The sequence below is a fragment of the Aethalodelphis obliquidens genome, unplaced genomic scaffold (assembly GCF_003676395.1).
Source record: "Aethalodelphis obliquidens isolate GAN/ISIS:26980383/991018 unplaced genomic scaffold, ASM367639v1 scaffold65, whole genome shotgun sequence".
In the NCBI taxonomy this organism is placed as follows: Eukaryota; Metazoa; Chordata; class Mammalia; order Artiodactyla; family Delphinidae; genus Aethalodelphis; species Aethalodelphis obliquidens.
The window spans coordinates 8,737,725-8,757,003 of NW_020838009.1; the positions used below are offsets into that span (position 1 = coordinate 8,737,725).

The 19,279-nt window shown below is 43.7% G+C and overlaps 1 protein-coding gene and 1 long non-coding RNA gene across 2 annotated transcripts in view; one reads left to right on the top strand and one right to left on the bottom strand.

The window, feature by feature from the left end:
- Nucleotides 1–3,141: 3,141 nt before the first annotated feature.
- PDE8A (phosphodiesterase 8A) overlaps nt 3,142–19,279 on the bottom strand; it is a 95,703-nt gene continuing 79,565 nt past the window's right edge. The window contains exons 20-22 of the mRNA XM_027089414.1: nt 16,859–17,026; nt 4,938–5,067; nt 3,142–3,857 (exon numbers count right to left, since the gene is read on the bottom strand). Coding sequence (XP_026945215.1) covers nt 3,751–3,857; nt 4,938–5,067; nt 16,859–17,026 — 405 coding nt within the window. The 3' untranslated portion in view covers nt 3,142–3,750. The remainder of the gene's footprint in view (nt 3,858–4,937; nt 5,068–16,858; nt 17,027–19,279) is intronic.
- On the top strand, nt 5,050–16,941 carry LOC113610898 (uncharacterized). The gene is made up of 4 exons (XR_003429283.1): nt 5,050–5,331; nt 5,701–6,626; nt 7,419–7,586; nt 16,837–16,941. It is a non-coding gene; the product is annotated as an uncharacterized LOC113610898 (long non-coding RNA).

Here is a 19,279-nt window from a genome sequence, read left to right on the forward strand (position 1 = left end):
ATAGTTCCCTTTGAAGTCTCCCCAGTACCAGTGCCTCCCCTGCCCGAGGTAACTGCCTTCCTGAAGTTGGAGTGTGTGTCCTAGTGGTCATGGTCAAGAGCCTTTATTCTGAGACCGGAGAACCCCCTCTGGCTAGTTGAAGTGGAAGGGATTTATCAGTGGAAGGGCTAAAGAAACAGCCTCGTGACTGAGTTTCCTGGAAAGTCTCCCTAAACCACACTTGAGGGCTGGGACGCCCAGGCAGCTGCTGCAGCCCCAGAGGCTCACTGCTTCTACTGCAGTCAGAGCTGCTGGTGGAGAGAAATTTCAAAACCCGATGCCTCTACGTGTGCTCTCCGTTGTTGACGCATTTCTAAATCAGGGCCTTGCATCTGACAGGGGAACCTAAATTAGATACAGAAACCTGGTGCAAGGGAGCGTGGAGGGAAATTTTGTGGTTTTCTAGTTTGTGTGTACACCAGGGGCTTAGTGTCGCACAAGCCAGTTCACAGTATTTGTAAACTCCCTGAACATTTGAATGCTCCTACTATTAATTTTTCCATGAACTATAGTGTATTGTTTTGGGTATGCAAAAAATGGACGCAAATGCTGTCATAATGCAACTTAGCCTTTTCATTCAATATTATTATTAAGCCTTTCCCAGTTGACATCTGTAGCTCTGCTTCATTCCTTTTAACTGCTGTGTATCGTATGTGTATCAATTGTTACCCTGTAACAAATTACCGTAGTTTACTGGCATAAAATTAGCTGTTTACCCTCTCACGGCTTCTGTGGGTAGGAACCCAGGTGTGGCTGAGTTGGGTCCTCTGGCTCAGGGTCTCTCATAAGGTTGTGGTCAGTGTGTCTGCTGGAGCTGTGGCAGAATCTGCTTCTAACACACTCCTGTGGTTGCTGGCATATGACTCAGTTCCATGGCGGCTGGAGGCTGGAGGCTGCCCTTGCTTCCTTGCCATGTATTAGGCCTCCCCATGGGGCAGCGCGCAGCACAGCCAGCTTGCTTCATCAGAGCAGGCAGCTAAGAACAGGAGTGTGTGCACAAGATGGATATCACCGTCTGTAACGGGCTGGATAGTGTCCCCCAAAATTCAGATACCCTGGAACCTCAGGATGTGACCCAGTTCTTGCTGTTATTTTTTCCCCCACTCAGATATACCTGCTTAGTTTTGTCTGGATGTTTACCAGTGTCTGTTTACCACTGCTTTCTATACCCTACTTCTTCTTTCTGAACTCATGTTAACGAAGTATCTCTTCCAGCAGTTTTTTCCACAGTGTATCACGCCTTTGTCTTGTGGTTGTTGCACGTGAGAAGAAGTCTGATGGCAGTCTAACACTGGTTCCTTTGTGAGCCATCTGTCTTCTCTCACAGCTTTTACTCTTGGAGCTCAATGCTCTGCAGTTTTACTGTGTTGTTTATTCCTCCTACTTGGGATTTGATGTGCCCTGTAAATACGCGGACTTGCATCTGTCAAGTCCTGAGGGACTCGCAGGCTTTCTCTGGATAGTGCTTCTCCCCATTTCTTCTCCCCTCTGGATCACCTAGTTTCGACACATTTTGAAGCATTTCATTCTACCCTCCGTATTTTAACTTTGCTTTCACATTTTCCATTTTTAATCTCTATGCTGCATGCTGAGTCATTTCCTTAAGTCTTCCAATTTACTAATTCTCTCTTTAGTTATGTCTGGTTTCCTGTTAAACCTGTACAGAAGTTTTCCTTTTTAAAAAAAAAAAAAAAAAAAAAAAAACACATTTATTTATTTATTCATTTGGCTGTGCTGGTCTTAGGTGCGGCATGAGGGGTCTTTTAGTTGTGGCATGCGGGATCTTTAGTTGTGGCATGTGGCTCTTAGTTGCGATATGCATGGGGGATCTAGCTCCCTGATCAAGGATGGAACCTGGGCCCCCTGCATTGGGAGAGTGGAGTCTTAGCCACTGGACCACCAGGGAAGTCCCTCCATTTGTTTTGATGACTGTATCCTTCATACCTAGAATGTCTCTTTGGTTCTTTTTCAAATCTTATTTTTTTCAAAACTACTTTGGTTTACCTTACGGTTTCTATTGCTTCTTGTACCTCTTCAAACATGTTAAGATACTTAAAGTCTCCTTCTGATTTTTCTGTCTCTACCTCATGATGGTTGAGTTCCTTGTGGGATCATTTCCTTTTCTTTCCTGGCACCTAGAGGAGCAGAGAGGGCTTTCTTCCCACATCAGTCCACAGTTATCAACTTAGGTCACATGTCTCCACACAGGAAAAAGGGGCCTTTGTTTCTTTAGACAAAGAAACCCCTGAGGGGCTGGCCTTGTCAGACCTCCAGAGTGCCCTGACATCTCTGAATGGGCATCAGGTACCCAGGACCCATCCCTGAGAGCCCCTCCAGGGTGCATGATCTCTCTGAATGGGTACCAACTGGTGAATTAATTAAGGTATCTGAGAATTTGTCAACATATTCACCTGGCCCTTTGTGACCCTGAAAAGGTCATTTAACCATTCATCTTTTTTCTGTAAAATAAAGGTATCTTCTTTATTTACAGGGAGAAAAAAAAAGTATTTTAAGTAGTATAAAACTTCAAAGAAAAGGTGGCACATTTTGTCTTAAAAACAAATAGTTTAATTTCACTTTTATCTGGAACAAAACAAGTTTAAAAGGAAAGAGCAAGCGCTTTGACATGTCATCACGTGTCATTTTTTATGGTACTACTTTTGTTCAAAATGTGAAGACACAGAACCTTTATACATTTCAGGAAGCAAAATGCAGATGAAAACAGATTGGTTATAAAATGTCAATTCACTAAATACTGCATTTTCTCTGTTTTTATGGAGAATATTTCATAGAAACACTGTATAAAATAAGGCAGACTTTTGGAAATTCAATTATAAAATTTTAGGAAAAAAGTGTGAAGTCCTAGTTTCTTTCACTTTGGGGAGTCACCTGCAGAGCCCGTCAGACAACTAGAGCAGTTTCTGAGCTCTGGTTGCTGTACAGGAGCCCTTCTCCTTGAGTGCTTCTAGAATCAGACCCACCCACAAAACAGCTTTTCCCAATTAGCATCAATCAGGAAAGTTTAACATACACAAATATTTCTATAGTGCAGTAAAAATGTGTCATTTTGTATTTTAAATTTGCATTATGAAAATAAGTCTGTACACAAAGTAATACATATTTAATGAATATGAATCATGTAAATTTGGTTATGGCATTTAAAAGTTGGCTTTGAAGTATTTTTAAATTCATAGAAAATATTGAACTTCTAATAAAATAAATAAAACATTTTAATAATTGATATTAATAACTTCAAAATTTCTTTGCATTTTCTGTTCAATTTTAAAAGAGAAGTCATTGCACCTTCTACGATGTGAAAAAATCCGATTGCCATTGCCATCCGATTGTTCTTAAGTGCTGAACATAACAGAGAAACTGCAACAAGACACTCTCTGTCACTGGCAGGAAATCCATCACCGTCCCTCGCGGGGGCAGTCCCAAGCTCATGTTTTAACGGACGTGAATGCAAACCATGGTTCTCACGTGACTTTCTGAGGCCCCCCCCCACAGCAGGCCCAGGTACCTTGCGTGGACTAAGTCTCACTTTACGGCAATGGCATCAGATGGTGGCTACAGAAGGTTGCCGACGTCCCTGTGTGCTCTTACAGGCTCTGCAGACCGGGGACGAAAGGACCAAGGAAATCTGACTGCCCTCAGGAATCCCAAGTGACTGGAGGGACACAGCGTCAGGGCCCCAGGCAGTGCTGCCCACTATTCAGGAGGTGGGCGGAGGCTCCGCAGCTTCATTTCGTCCAGTCCCTTCCAGTATTTAAAATTGTTGTCAAGATGCTGCATTAACTCAGGCAGGTCTACAAAGGCTAGAGAAAAAAGATGGCACTGTGATACCCTTTCACAGCCTCAGTAAATTTAGACTTTGAGGCTTTCTAAGGAGAGAGCATTTTACGGAAGAGGGGCAGACAGGAGCAGACAACTGCACAGTGCTCAGCAGACACAGCAAACCCAGTGGCCGGAATGAACTAAAGCCAAGTCCTGTGCTCAGTGCCAGCAGCTCCTCTGTAACCACCTGGTGAGCTGACAACTGGTAGGTGAAGCAGAAGGGGAGCTCATCTGCATACTCACCATTTGATCAGCACCTTTGGGGCCCAGGGTGCCAGGAGCCAGGCCCTAGGCCCTGACTGGCTCTCCTGGGAGTTCTCCCTGCTCCCCCCCCCCAGTTTATACCACCATCTTCCACCTGCAGCACATGCCCTAGGGCATGAGTGGGGAGCAAGTCATTTTACATACGAAGAAAATGGGGCCAGGAGAGGCCATGAATCTGGACTCAAGGAGCTGCAGAGCCTGCAGTCTGGCCCCAAAGCTGCAGCTCTTTCCACCGTCTGAGTCGTCCTTCCCCCACCTCCCAGCACCCTGAGATGGGGGTTTGTCTCCTGCCCATGGATCTGGACAGGGAGTATTAGTGGGGCCCCTTCCCTGAGAGTCCTTTACGTGACAGGCTCCTGCAGGCACCTGAGGTTAAAGAAGAGGGACGTGTACCCGTCAGAGACCAGCCTGCTCTCGGGTCGGCTACCACGTGAGGCGGGAGAAGCTGGGGGAGCAGATGGCAAAAGGGCTCCCACAGAACGATGTGGGCTTTGGAGTCAACGTAAGTGTTTCTGAATCCTGGGCTCTCCACCACCGGCTGTGCAGCCCCAAGTTCAATCCTCTCATCTATGAAACTGGCACAACAACGTCTAGCCCCTGGGGCCAGGGGCAGCTGAGGAGGAAGAGTACAGAGAGCACCCCGCCCTCACGGCCCTCGGTGTCAGCTCACTGCTTCTCCTCAGCCCTTCTTCAAAGTCTGAGCCCCCAAACATATATCTACAGTCAAAAACTACACTATGCACTACTTAATATGCAGTTCCCCGTTACTGAGGGGAATATGCTCAAAGCGTTCTTACCGTCCCAAGCAGCAAACATGTCTGTGATGAAGTAGTCAATGAAAGAGATTTGGGATTTGGGGATGCTGCAGGTATTTCTGTCAAAAACTGGCATCACCACAGGCAAGTCCTGTCGCTTCTCTTCATCAGTCTGCAAAGCAGAAAATGCCAGAATTACGAGGCTCCAGTATCTGGCTCCACTCCCCGTCAGCAGCAACCCCTCTGCCAAAAGCCTCTCCTGGCAGCCCAGAGTGCTCGTGGGGAGAAGCCGATCGCAGCACCAGCCAACAACCCGGATCTGCCACTACATACCACGTCATCCCCGATGGGGGCTGCTCTATGCCAGGGGCACCAAGGACACCCCAACCCAACCCACATTTTCAACACCTGGAACCCTCTTGCTGAAGCTCCTGAGGTACGACTGCAAATGGTACCTGCGGTGCATGAGCACACTAGTCAGCTCAGCCATCCTTCCACCCAGCAGGCGTTTCAAGGGCCTGATCCAGGGCGGCAATGGTGAGTGAGAAACAGCCCCCTTCACAGAGAAGGGACAAGTGGCTGCTTCTCATCTTGGGCCAAATTATTTTATTTGAAAAAGTTATGAACACGCTTGAGGTAAAAAAGAGCTCTGGGATGAGTTTTTTATGTACTTTGATAGACGCTTCCAGAACATCTTCAGGATTCCAGAAAGATTTGTAAAAAACTGAAAATATAAGATCCTGGGGGGAAAGGCAAGTATATCTTGAAAGATATAAAGGAGTTTCTTGTTCTTTTTATTCATAAGGTTGCTTTCATCAAAGGGTCCTGGAGAAAAGGATGAGGGGATGCCTGGAGGAGGATGATGAAGCAGGAGGTCTTCCTGGAACGAGGTGGGAATGAGGTGCGATTAGAATCACCGAGAGGTCCCTGCTGGAGCAGGCAACCAGGGCTGAGAGTTAAGCAGACGGTCACACGAGGCGCAGGATGAGGGGGACTGAGTGTAGGACAAGTAAGGCCGGGGCGGGCCTGGCTAGAAGGGCTGGAGCCATCCTCTGGCTCTGGAAGGCACAGCTGTCCTCAGGGGCACCTGGATCATTGTTCCTGATGGTCCGGGCAGGCTGCCCTGTTGGGCCAGGCATAGTGAGAAGATGACAGAGGGGTGGCGATCCTGGGACGAGATAAATTGTTGACCAGTCGTGGGCTGTGGAGGGCCAGTCAGTGAGAGCAAGGGCTGAGGACAGGAGGTACGTGGTGTGCTCGGCCATCTGCCAGAAGCCTGACTCTGGTGGCTGAACTCTGTGGGCCATCTGGGGCTGTGGGAGAGTGGAGGACATTTCTTGAGCGGCCAGCACTGGGACAAGAATTCAGGTGTTCAGCGGGACCAAAAGAAAACCTACTCTTGGGGCTTGGGAGCCTGTCCATCCAACTCTTACCCCTGGAACTGTTCTCACAGGGCAAACTGGGCCAGTCCCCCTTGTTGATCTTGACAACTGGCCAGCAGCTGCCTCCCCTGTTCCGTTCACTTCTGTTCTGCTGTCTTGGCCGAGGCCTGGCAATCACCAGCAGGGCCGCAGGGACTGGTTAGAAGCCACCTTGCCCTGCACAAAGGTGGATCCAAGGCCCGGGCGACTGGAAGAACTAGGCCCCACAGCTAACGGCAGGTGACTTTCCCTGGAAGTGACAATGACTCACTACAGCTCTCAACATGGAATCTCCACTTGGGGGCAGCAGGTAACCTTTGGGGGTTTTCCTAGGAGGGACTGTACCTAGCACTGTGCTGCAGAGATGTACTTATGCTAGGTGGGTGTTGAGGGTGCCGGGGACAGGGCTAAGAAAGAGGCCTGTGCTCCCTGTGTTCAGGTGGATGGTGCTAGACTGTGGGTCAGGGCAGAAGCCAGCAGTAAGAGCCCCTGCCGCTCCAGGCCAGGGAGCCAAGTCGCACACGCTTGACTAGGATTGTACAGGCCAGGGAGCCCTGAGAGGCAGGGCAGAGACTATCTACACCAGTTGTCCGGCCAGGAGCACACTCCAGGAGGTGTGGAAGGTAGGGTGAGGGTGCTCTGGGAAGAGACTAAGTAGGGAATACTGCCAAGTCTTGGCCTCTGCTGGCTGGTGAAGCCTCTGCTGTTAGGCCACAGGCTGGCAGCCCCGTCCCCCAGTGCTGTCGCAGAAAATTGCAGGGTTAGCTCTACGTGAGTCTCTGCCCTGGTGTGTATGGGAAGGGGTGGAGGGTGCAGGAATAGCCTCAGGTTCACAGCCCACTGGCCTGTCTGGCTCAGAGAGCAGTACCACAGGGTGGGTGCTCTCCTGGCACTCCCCCCTGGTCGTGCTGGATAATGAACCAGCTCTCTTGGGAAAGCCATAGCAGAGGCTCACTGAGCTCAGCAGTTCATGGCTCCAGAGGCTTTTCTGTCAGTGCTGCACTCTAGGCCTGCCCTCCCCTCCACATGGAAGCAGCTGCCTTGTTGAAGGGCAATGAAAACGCTCATGCTTGTATTTCTTCTCTTTGGCCCAATGTGACAGGTACATGGAGCTTCTCAGGCCCTATTCGCTTTTGAAGACCACTGTTTGCCAATGAAGTCCTCCGTGCCCATGCCCCACTTCTAGGCCACCAATGAGATCTCCATGCCTGGGAGACAGTCAAAGATTCTACAGTGAATCTCCAATCAAGAAAAAGCCATATTCAAAATGGTAGGAAATGTCATGGTATTTTTACTCACCCTTGCCCCACTCCTCCCTAGCACGGTCTTGGTCCGGATGAGACAGCAGCCCAGCTCTCAACTGTTTAAATCGAACTGGAAGGAGTGTAGAGCTGACCTCATTTACAACATTACAACCTGTCTGGAGTTTGTCTAAAGGACTAGCCTCTATTTCACCTAATCCAGCTCTCAGGTGGAAAAGCAATGGTTACTGCCTGGGAAAGCTGCATGGAGATGACAGACACACAGATGCCTGGGGTAAGAGATTACAGGTGGAGACAAACAAATGCACCATTTAAGGCCCCAAGGAAAAGCCTCTTGGGGAAATTAAGATATTCAAAAGCAGCTGTATATAGAGGGGAAGACATGCTCAGAAAAGACCTGAAGAGACCATAAGCTTTCACACTGGGCTAACCCCAAGACTCAGAGCATGCCCAGATAATTAGCGAAAGACTTTCCTGGCACAGAGCCAAAATGCAAAGACTGGGAGAGGTGGCTGTTTTTTCAAACGTCCAATTTTCAACAACAAAAGAAATCACAAGCCCAAAGAAACAGAAAAACATAACCCATTCAAAAGAAGAAAATAAATTGGCAGAAACCATCCCTAAAGAGGTACCCGCAATGATTTATTAAAGACTTCAAAACAACTATCTTAAATATGCACTAGTGCTAAAAGAAAACATGGATTAAATGCTAAAGGAAATCAGGAAAATGATATATGAACAAAATGAGAGTATCAATAAAGAGATAGAAATTATAAAGAAGAGCCGAATAACAATTCTGGAGCTGAAAAACACAAAAAGTGAATTGAAAAATTCACTAGAGGGGTTCAACAGCAGATCTGAGCAGGTAGAAGAAAGAATCAATAAAAATTTGAAGATAGGACATTTGAAATTATCAAGTCTGAAAAGGAGAAAGAAAAAGAAATAAAAGTGACAAGACCCTAAGTAATTTACAGGAAACCTCAAACAAATACATGCATTATCAGAGTGTAGGAAAGAGAAAAGAGAGGAAAAAAAAAAAAGGAGCAGAGATTATTTAAAGAAATAATAGCCCACTGGGCATATACCCAGAGATAACCATAATTCAAAAAGACAAATGCACCCAATGTTCACTGCAGCACTATTTACAATAGCCAGGTCATGGAAGCAACCTAAATGCCCACTGACAGACGAATGAATAAAGAAGATGTGGTACATGTATACAATGGAGTATTACTCAGCCATAAAAAGGAACGAAACTGGGTCATTTGCAGAGACGTGGATGGACCTAGAGTCTGTCATACAGAGTGAAGTAAGTCAGAAAGAGAAAAATAACGCATATATGTGGAATCTAGAAAAATGGTAGATGAACCAGTTTGCAAGGCAGAAATAGAGACACAGATGTAGAGAACAAACGTATGGACACCAAGGGGGGAAAGCGGGGGCGTGGATAGTGTTGGTGGGATGAACTGGGAGATGGGTATTGACAATATATACACCAATATGTACAAAATAGATAACTAATGATCCTGCTTTATAAAAAAAAATAAATTCAAAAAAAAGAGGAAGAAATAGCCTGTAACTGCCGTAACTTGAAGAGAAACACACATCTACAAATCCAAGAAGGTAAACGACTCCAAGTAGGATAAACCCCAAAACAACCATATTGAAACACATTATAACCAAACTGTCAAAAGCCAAGACAAAGTGAGAATCTCAAAAGCAGCAAGAGGAAAGTGACTCATCACATACACACAAGAAGACAGTCTCAATAAGACGATCAGCTGATTTCTCAGCAGAAACCTTGGAGGCCAGTAGGCACTGGGATAATTACATAAGGGGCTAAAAGGAAAAAAAACTGTCAACCCAGAATTCTATATCTGGCAGAACTGTCCTTCAAAAATGAGGAAGAAATGAAGACATTCCCAGATAAACAAAAGCAGAGAAAATTTATTACCACTAGATCTAGCCTACAAGAAATGATCAAAGGGAGTCTTTTCAGGTTGAAGTGAAAGGAAGCTAGATGGCAACTTAAAGTCATAAAGATATAAAGATCTCCAGTAAAGGTAAATACATAAGCACATATGAAAAAGAGTATTATTGCAATTTTGGCTTGAAATTCCACTTTTTATTTTCTACAGGATTTAAAAGACAAGTGCATAAAAATTACAAATCTGTGTTAATAGGCACACAGTATATAAACTGTGACATCAAGAACAAAGTGGGGCCCTCCTTGGTGCCACAGTAGTCAAGAATCCACCTGCCAATGCAGGGGGCACGGGTTCGAGCCCTGGTCTGGGAAGATCCCACATGCCGCGGAGCAACTAAGCCTGTGCGCCACAACTACTGAGCCTGCACTCTAGAGCCCTTGAGCCACAACTACTGAAGCCCGCGCACCTAGAGCCCATGCTCTGCAATAAGAAGCCACCGCAATGAGAAGACCACGCATTGCAATGAAGAGTAGCCCCCGCTCACCGCAACCAGAGAAAGCCTGTGCCCAGCGACGAAAACCCAATGCAGCCAAAAAATAAATGTATTAAAAAAAAAAAAAAGAAGGTGGGGTGGAGAAACAGAGCTGTAGAGGAGTTTGTGTATACAACTGAAATATAGGCTGGTATCAACTTAAAATAAACTGCTAGAACTTCAGGATGTTATAATGTAATTTCTACAGTAACAGTGAAAAAAAGTTACCCATAGAATATCTGCAAAGGAAATGAGAAGTGGATCAAACATGGTGCCACAAAAAGAATCAAACACAAAGGCGGTAATGGAAAAAATGAGGGACAAAAAAGCTCTAAGACATGCATAAGACAAAGTGGCAAAAGTATGTCCTTCTCTGTCAGTAATTATTTTAAATGTAAATGGATTAAACTCCCCAATCTAAAGGCACAGCTGGCAGAATTGATAAAAACACATGATCCAACTATATTTTGTCTACAAAAACTCACTTACATTAGATACCAGGACATAGGTTGAAAGTGAAAGGATGGAAAAAGATATTCCATGCAGATAACCAAAAGGAAGCTGAGGTGGCTTTGGTAATATCAGACAAAAAAGACTTTAAGTCAAAAATGGTTCTAAGAGACAAAGGACATTATTAATAAATGGGTCAATTCACCAAGAAGATTTAACAATTATAAGCACATATGGACCAAACAATTGGAGTTCCAAAATATATGAAGAAAACACTGACAACTGAAGGGAGAAACAGACACTTCTACAATAATAGTTGGAGACTTCAATAACACACTTTGAATAATGGATAGAACAGCCAGATCAATAAGGAACTAAGGACTTGAACAACACTGTTAACCAACTGGACCCAATAGACATAGAGAACATTCACCCAAAAACAGAACATATTTTTCTCAAGTGCAGATGGAACATTCTCCAGGATAGAATATATGTATGTTAGGCCACAAAACAAGTCAATGAATTTTAAAAGATCAAAATCATACAAAGTACTTTTTCCAATAACTCGTCTGTAAATGTTTGATAGAATTTGCCTGTGAAGCCCTCTGGTCCTGGACTTTTGTTTGTTGGAAGATTTTTAATCACAGTTTCAATTTCATTACTTGTGATTGGTCTGTTCATATTTTCTATTTCTTCCTGGTTCAGTCTGGGAAGGTTGTACCTTTCTAAGAATTTGTCCATTTCTTCTAGGTTGTCGAGTTTATTGGCATATGATTGCCTGGAGTAGTCTCTTATGATCCTTTGTATTTCTGTGTTGTCAGTTGTAACTTCTTTTTCATTTCTAATTTTATCAATTTGAGCCCTCTCCCTTTTTGTCTTGATGAGTTTTATCAAGAAAAAGGTTTATCAATTTTGTTTATCTTTTCACAGAACCAGCTTTTAGTGTCATTGATTTTTTTCTGTTTTCTTCATTTCTATTTCATTTATTTCTGCTCTGATCTTTGTGATTTCTTTCCCTCTACTAACTTTGGGTTTTGTTTTGTTCTTCTTTCTCTAGTTGCTTTAGGTGTAAGGTTAGGTTGTTTACTTGAGATTTTTTTCTTGTTTCCTGAGGTAAGATTGTATACCTATAAAATTCCCTCTTAGAACTTCTTTAGCTATGTCCCATAGGTTCCGGATTGTCATGCTTTCGTTTTCATTTGTCTCTAGGTATTTTTTGATTTCCTCTTTGATCTCATCAGTGATCCACTGGTTGTTTACTAACATATTGTTTGGCCTCCACGTGTTTGTGTTTTTTAGTTTCTATTTCTTATAGTTGATTTCTAATCTTATAGCCTTGTGGTTGGAAAAGATGCTTGATATGATTTCAGTTTTCTTAAATTTACTGAGGCTTGCTCTATAGCCCAGCATGTGATCTATCCTGGAGAATTTCCATGTGCACTTGAGAAGAATGGGTATTCTGCTGCTTTTGGATGGAATGCTCTATAAATATCGATTAAGTCCATCTGCTCTAATGTGTCATTTAAGGCCTGTGTTTCCTTACTGATTTTCTGTCTGGATAATCTGTCCAGTGATGTAAGTGGGGTGTTAAAGTCCCTCACTATTATTGTGTTACTGCTGATTTCTCCTGTTATGGCTGTTAGCAATTTGCCTTATATCATGAAGTGCTCCTATGTTGGGTGCGTATATATTTACAAGTATTATATCTTTTTCTTGGACTGAACCCTTGATCATTTTGTAGTGTCCTTCTTTGTCTCTTATAACAGTCTTTAAAGTCTATTTTGTCTGATATGAGTATTGCTACTCCAGCTTTCTTTTGATTTCCATTTGCATAGAATACCTTTTTCCATCTCCTCACTTTCAGTCTGTATGTGTCCCTAGATCTGAAGTGGGTCTCTTGTAGACAGCATATATAGGGGGTCTTGTTTTTGTAACCATTCAGCCAGTCTATGTCTTTTGGTTGGAGCATTTAATCCATTTACATTTAAGGTAATTATCGATATGTATGTTAACCGTTTTAGATTTGTTTTCGTAGGTCTTTTTTCTTCCGTACCTCTTTTGTTCTCTTGTGATTTGATGGCCATCTTTAGTATTGTGTTTGGATTGCTTTTTCTTTTTTGTTTATCTATTGTAGTTTTTTGGTTTGCGGGTACCATGACGTTTTGATATAGCCGTCTATATATATACAAGATTGTTTTAAGTTGCTGGTCTCTTAGTTTCAAATGGATTTCCAATATCCTGTGTTTGTACTCTCCTCAAAACCTCTTTGCTGGTTTTGATATCATATTTGTGTGTGGATGATCCCCTACCTTTACTGTATGTTTGCCTTTACTGGTGAGCTCTCCCATTTGTAATTGTTTGTAGTTGTAAATCTCCTTTAGCATTTGTTGTAAAGCTGGTTTGGTGGTACTGAATTCTCTCAGCTTTTGCTTGTCTGTAAAGCTTTTGATTTCTCCATCAAATCTGAATGAGAGCATTGCTGGGTAGAGTATTCTTGGTTGTAGGTTTTTCCCTTTCATCACTTTAAATATATCTTGCCCCTCTCTTCTGGCCTGCAGAATTTCTGCTGAAAAATTGGGGATTCCCTTGTATGCTATTTGTTGCTTTTCTCTGTCTTTAATTTTTGTCAGTTTTATTAATATGTGTCTCAGTGCGTTCCTCCTTGGGTTTAACCTGTATGGGACTCTCTGCGTTTCCTGGACTTGAGTGTTTCCTTTCCTGTGTTAGGGAAGTTTTCGGTTATTATCTCTTCAGATATTTTCTCAGGCCCTTTCTCTCTCTCTTCTCCTTCTGGGACCCCTATAATGTGAATTTTGGTGCATTTAATGTTGTCCCAGAGGTCTCTGAGATTGTCTTCATTTCTTTTCATTGTTTCTTCTCTCTTCTGTTCCGCAGCAGTGATTTCCACCAACCTGTTTTCCAGCTCCCTTATTTGTTCTACTACTTCATTTATTCTGCTGTTGATTCCTTCTACTGTATTTTTCATTTCAGTTATTGTATTGTTCATCTCTGTTTGTTCTTTAAATCTTCTAGCTCTTTGTTAAACATTTCTTGTATCTTCTCAGTCTGTGCCTCCATTCTTTTTCCATGATCTTGGATCATCTTTACTATTGTTATTCTGAATTCTTTTTCAGGCAGACTACCTATCTCCACTTCACTTAGTTGTTGTTCCAGGGTTTTATCTTGTTCCGTTGTCTGGAACATATTTCTCTGCCATCTCATTTTGTCTAACTTTCTGTGTTTGTGGGCTCCATTCCTTGGGCTGCAGGACTGTAGTTCTTCTTGCTTCTGGTGTGTGCCCCCTGGTGGGTGAGGTTGGTCCAGGGGCTTGTGCAGGTTTCTTCATGGGAGGGACTGGTGTCTGCCCATTTGTGGGTGGAGCTGGATCTTGTCCCTCTGATGGGCAGGGCCATGTCAAGGGGTGTGTCTAGAGGTGGCTGTGAGCTCAGGACAACTTCAGGCAGCCTGTCTGTTGATGGCTGGGGCTGTGTTCCCACCCTGTTGGTAGTTTGGCCTAAGGCATCCCAGCACTGGATCCTGCAGGCTGTTGGGTGGGGCCAGGTCTCAGTGCCAAAATGGCAACCTCCAGGAGAGCTCACACCAAGGAATATCCCGTAGGGGCCTCTGCCGCCAGTGTCCTTGCCCTGGCAGTGGGCCACAGATGACCCCCATCTCCTCAGGAGACCCTCCAAGACCCACAGGTAGGTCTGGCCCAAGCTCATATGGAGTCACTGCTTTGCCCTGGGTTCCAGTGGATGTGAAACCTTGTGTGTGCCCTGCGAGAGTGGAGTCTGTTTCCCCCAGTCCTGTGGAGCTCCTGCACTCAAGCCCCACTGGCCTTCAAAGTCAAATGTTCTGGGGGCTCCTCCTCCTGATGCCAGACCCCCAGGCTGGGGAGGCCTGACGTGGGGTTTAGAACTCTCACTCCTGTTGGAGAGCCTCCATGATATATATTTTCCAGTTTGTGGGTCGCCCACCTGGTGGGTATGGGATTTGATTATATTGTGAAAGTGCCCCTCCTACCATCTCGTTGTGGCTTTTTGTCTTTGGATGTTGAATATCTTTTTTGGTAGGTTCCAGTCTTTTTTTGTTGATGGTTGTTAAGCAGTCAGTTGTGATTTTGGTGTTTTCGTAAGAGAAGATGCACTCAAGTCCTTTCTACTCCACCATCTTGTCTCCTGTAATTTTTTCTACTGTCTGTTTTCTATTTCCTCATTTTTTGCTCTTATATTTATTATTTCTTTCTTACTTACTTTGGCTTTACTTTGTCTTCTTTTTCTAGTTTCTTAAAGAGAAATCTAAGTCATTAACTTTAGGGCTTTTTCTCTAATTATAAATGTCCCTTCTAATCACTTTTAGTTGCATCCCACAACTTTAATATACTTTTATTAACATTTACTTCTATATATTTTCTAACTTCCTTTATCTGACCTATGGATTATATAGGAATGTGTTGTCAATTTCTGAATAGTCGGTGTTTACCTAGATACCTTACTGTTACTGATTTCTGATTTAATTCCACTGTGGCTGGAGAACATATTCTGTATGATTTAAATTATTTTATCCTCTACAATGCAATGTTATAATTTGTGCTTAAAATAGCTCTATGTATTTAGAGAAATTAAAAGGAGGAAAAAATCTTTATTATAGTTACCCAGCTGTTTACCATTTTTTAAAGTGTTTTGTCTTTTTATTTTTATTTAGTTATAATTGACATACAACACTATATTAGTTTCAGGTGTACAACATAATGATCCAATATTTGCATATATTGCAAAATGATCACCATAATAAACCTAGTTAACATCTGACACCATATATAGTTACAGAATTTTCTTCTGGTAATAACAACTTTTAACATCTACTCTTTTAGCAACCTTCAAATATACAGTACTGTATTAACTACAGTTGCCATGTTGTACATTATAACCCCATGACTTATTTACTTCATAACTAGGAGTTTGTACCCTTTTGACTCCCTTCACCAATTTTGCATCCCAACTCACTCATCTGGCAACCACCAATCTGTTCTCTGTAAGATTCCACATATAAGTAAGATCATATGGTATCTGTCTTTTTCGCTTAGCATAAAGCCCTTAAGGTCCATCCATGTTGTCAAAAATGGCAAGAGTTCATTCTCTTTTAACGGCTAAATACTGCGTGTGTGTGTGTGTGTGTGTATACACACACACACACACACACACACACACACATCTTCTTACCCACTTGACCCATCAGTAGATGTTTAGGTTGTTTCCAACTTGGCTATTGTAAATAATGCTGCAATGAACATGGGGGTGTGTACAGCTTTTGGGGTTCGTGTTTTTGTTTTCTTTGGATAAATACCCAGAAGTAGAATCGCTGGATTATAGGGTAGTTCTATTTTTAATTTTTTGAGGAACCTCTATACTGGCTGCACCAATTTACATTCCCACCAACAATGCGTAAGGGCTCTCTTTTCTCCACATCCTTGACAACACTTGTTATTTCTTATCTTTTTGATAATAGCCATTCTGAGAGATATGAGGTGATATTTCATTGTGGTTTTGCTAGTTACCATTTTTGGTGCTTTTCATTCCTTCCTAAAGATCCAAGTTTATATCTAGTATCATTTCCTTTCAGCCTTAAGAACTTCCTTTAGCATTTCTTACATTGCAGGTTTACTGGTGATGAATTCTGTTAGCTTTTCCTTGTCTCACAATGTGTTTCTTTTGCCTTCATTCTTGAAGGATATTTTCATTGGATACAGAATTCCAGGGTGACAGTTTTCTCCTAAGAGCATTTTAAAGATGTTGTTCCACAGTGTATTCTGGCCTGCATAGTTTCTGACATGAATTTATAAAAGATGAGAATCACTGTTCTCTTTATAAGTAATCTATCATTTTTCTCTGGGTGGTTTCAAAATTTCTTCTGTATCTTTGGCTTGTAGCTGCTTGACTGTGACGTGCCTGGGCATGGGTTAGGAGTTGTTGGGTTTCTTAAATCTGTATGTATGTATCTTTCACTAAATTTGGAAAAACTTTAGCCACTATATTTTCTAATTTTTTTTCTGCCTCACAAGAAATTTTTCCTACCCAGAGAGACTATGAAGGGCAGACAACAGTGTAACTAACATCTTTAAAGTCCTATTAGGAGAAAATGTCAAATATCCAGTGAAAATATCTGGCAAGAATGAAGGCAAAATAAAATACATTTTCAGACAAGGGAAAACTAATAGAATTATAACCAGTAAGCCTGTAATACAGGCAATGTTCTTCAAGGACAGAATTGCATTTAGAACTCTACTTCCTAGTTTTAAGTCCATTACTTCTTACGGTCCTTATGGTGTTTCTCTCTCTTTTACTTAAGGAATTAAGAAGCTGCATCTTACCTGAGAAAAATATTCTTCTGAGATACGTGCGGCCCACTCAATGCACTGTTCCAGGGGTCGGCAGGGATTGGACACATCAGCACACTTAATCAGCATTCGTTTGATCAAACTGCGGTTGTCTGGAGTTCTGAGCATAGTGATTATGGCTTCTTGATTTTTATCAGTTTCCTAAAACATGAGTGGAATTCAAAGCAATCAAAATGGGGCCCCAGGTACCAAGCCGGTTTACTCCTGCAGTCCCACTGTAACCACAGTAAGGCACTGCCCAGGATCTACAAGTTAGGATCTCACAAACAGTGCAGAGGATACTCTGCGGATTGAGCTTGGCCCCTTACTCTACAAACGGGAAAACCAAGGCCTAGTGAGATGCCAGCAGGACCCAGAAGTAGAGGGTAGCGCTGGAGGTTGGCGTATCTGCCTTTCCTCTTCTTTTTGGCTCTTCCTCTCACTCTCACAGTTATCTTTTCTTTCTGTTCTATTATGTCTATCATGCTCCCTTGGTAAGCACTCAAAAGACTGGCTTTATCTTTTACTATATTCACTAAAAAACAGAGTGAACTGAAAAATAAAAGATTTCTCTGCCCTCATAACAAAGCATCTTATAGTCCACCAGGGGCTCTGCTTCTCACATGCCAATCTCCAGTCACCTAGCTCTGTGAGAGGTATGATCTTGGGAACTAGCTGTCCGTGTGTACCAAGGCTGTGTCAGATATAGTGATACGTCCTCAACACTGCCCTAACATTTTATGGTGTACAGAGGACTTAGTCATTCTCTTTTGGTCTGCACTCACAAAAAGGTCCTGTGGTAGGCATGAAAATCAGTATTATTTACACTATTACATTTTACAGATGAGAACCCTGGGACCCTGAGAGGTGAAGAAACTTGTCCAAAGCTACCCAGCTGAGCCAGGATAAGAACCTAAGTTCTACCTTTAGTCCTGGATTCTGTCTATTCACAGTACCACATGCTATCTGATTCACAAGGAGCCCCTCTGGATATGGAATCTCAATCCAGGGTGTGAGGGACTCTCTGCTTATTGGCCCCCTGAAGCAAATTCAGATTGGAAGAGGGAGTCCTGGGGCAAAGAACGTGGTAAGAGGCATGAGCAAGCATCTCCTCATTCTGATCCTGTGCCCATCGGGCAACTTTCCAGAGGAGTCAGTCATGTGATTTCTGTGCGTAGTCACAGTAGTCTAAGAAGGCCTGATGATCCTGTCTCAGTGGGGACAGATCTACCATCAAGATGGGTAGGAGGCATCCCGAGCCCAGGCTGCCTAGTCTCCTGGAGAGCGCCAGAGTGGACACTGCGAGTGTCCTCAATAGTTCTCCTTGTTTCCCACTGCCAACCAGGTTTGTGCTGACCCCTCTCTCTTCAGGTGTGTGACTACAGTACTGCCAGCTGGAAACCATTTTCTTTCATGATACTTTGTCCCTGCTCTGACCCACTGGATGCTGATTTCCAGTCTCTCAGAAGTAACTCCAAGTACCGACAAAAGAGATGAGAAACGTTGACTGGCAAGTGGAATGGAAGACTCAGCTAAGTCTAGGAACTTCCCAGAATAGATGGAGGAAACCCAAGTCTACGAGGTATGTGGTTTCTTTCTGTGGGAACGGGGTCAGCCAGGAGCAGTAGCCCAGGCAATAACCAGCCCTCTCCAGGATGGCAGGGCATGAGTCAGTGAGAGGCTGGTGTGGGTGCCTCTGCTCTGCAAGTGCTTGGGAAGGGAGTGAAGTAAAAGGCAGACTGACAAACTGGAGAACAGGGAAGGGTGGAGGGAGCAGAGTTCTCAACAGGTTTCCAATCAGGTGAAACAGGAACAAGGGTGAAGGGTAATAAGCTAGAAAGCCAGGGATAGTCAAAAGCCATGGCCTAACACATGAGTTGCAGAAGTAGAGTTAGAATTCAAGGAGCTGTCATCCTAGCCTGAGGATAAGTCATCCCTGTGCGTGGTGACAGGCGCTGGGGAGGAGGAATGTGGAAAAGGCTGTGAGCTGATGCCGAGATGTTCAGTGCACATGGGGTGGTAGGGCAGGCACGTGGGCCTCAAAGGAAGAGGGTTCATGAGAAGAGCATGTTCTCTAGGTGCTGCTCTCACCTTGAATCTAGTATAACAGATACCGTCTATTCAGTGCCTACCTTGTGCCATGCCCATCAGTCCTATGCCTTGAGACCTGTTATACCCATTCTACAGACGAGGAAGTGGTGAAGGAGAACGAGGATGAGAACTCAGACTGGGCTGCTTCCTCAGCCGTGGTCTCCTGCCTGGGGAGAGGGTTAATGTTCTCCTTGCCAGGAAGTTGTTCTGGGCTCCATGCCTCAAATCCAAAAATGAGGAGCAACGATAATGTCACCCTTGTGGTCCAAATACAGAATCCTTCCCAACCCCACCCTCCTCTGACACAGACCAACAGAGGACAGC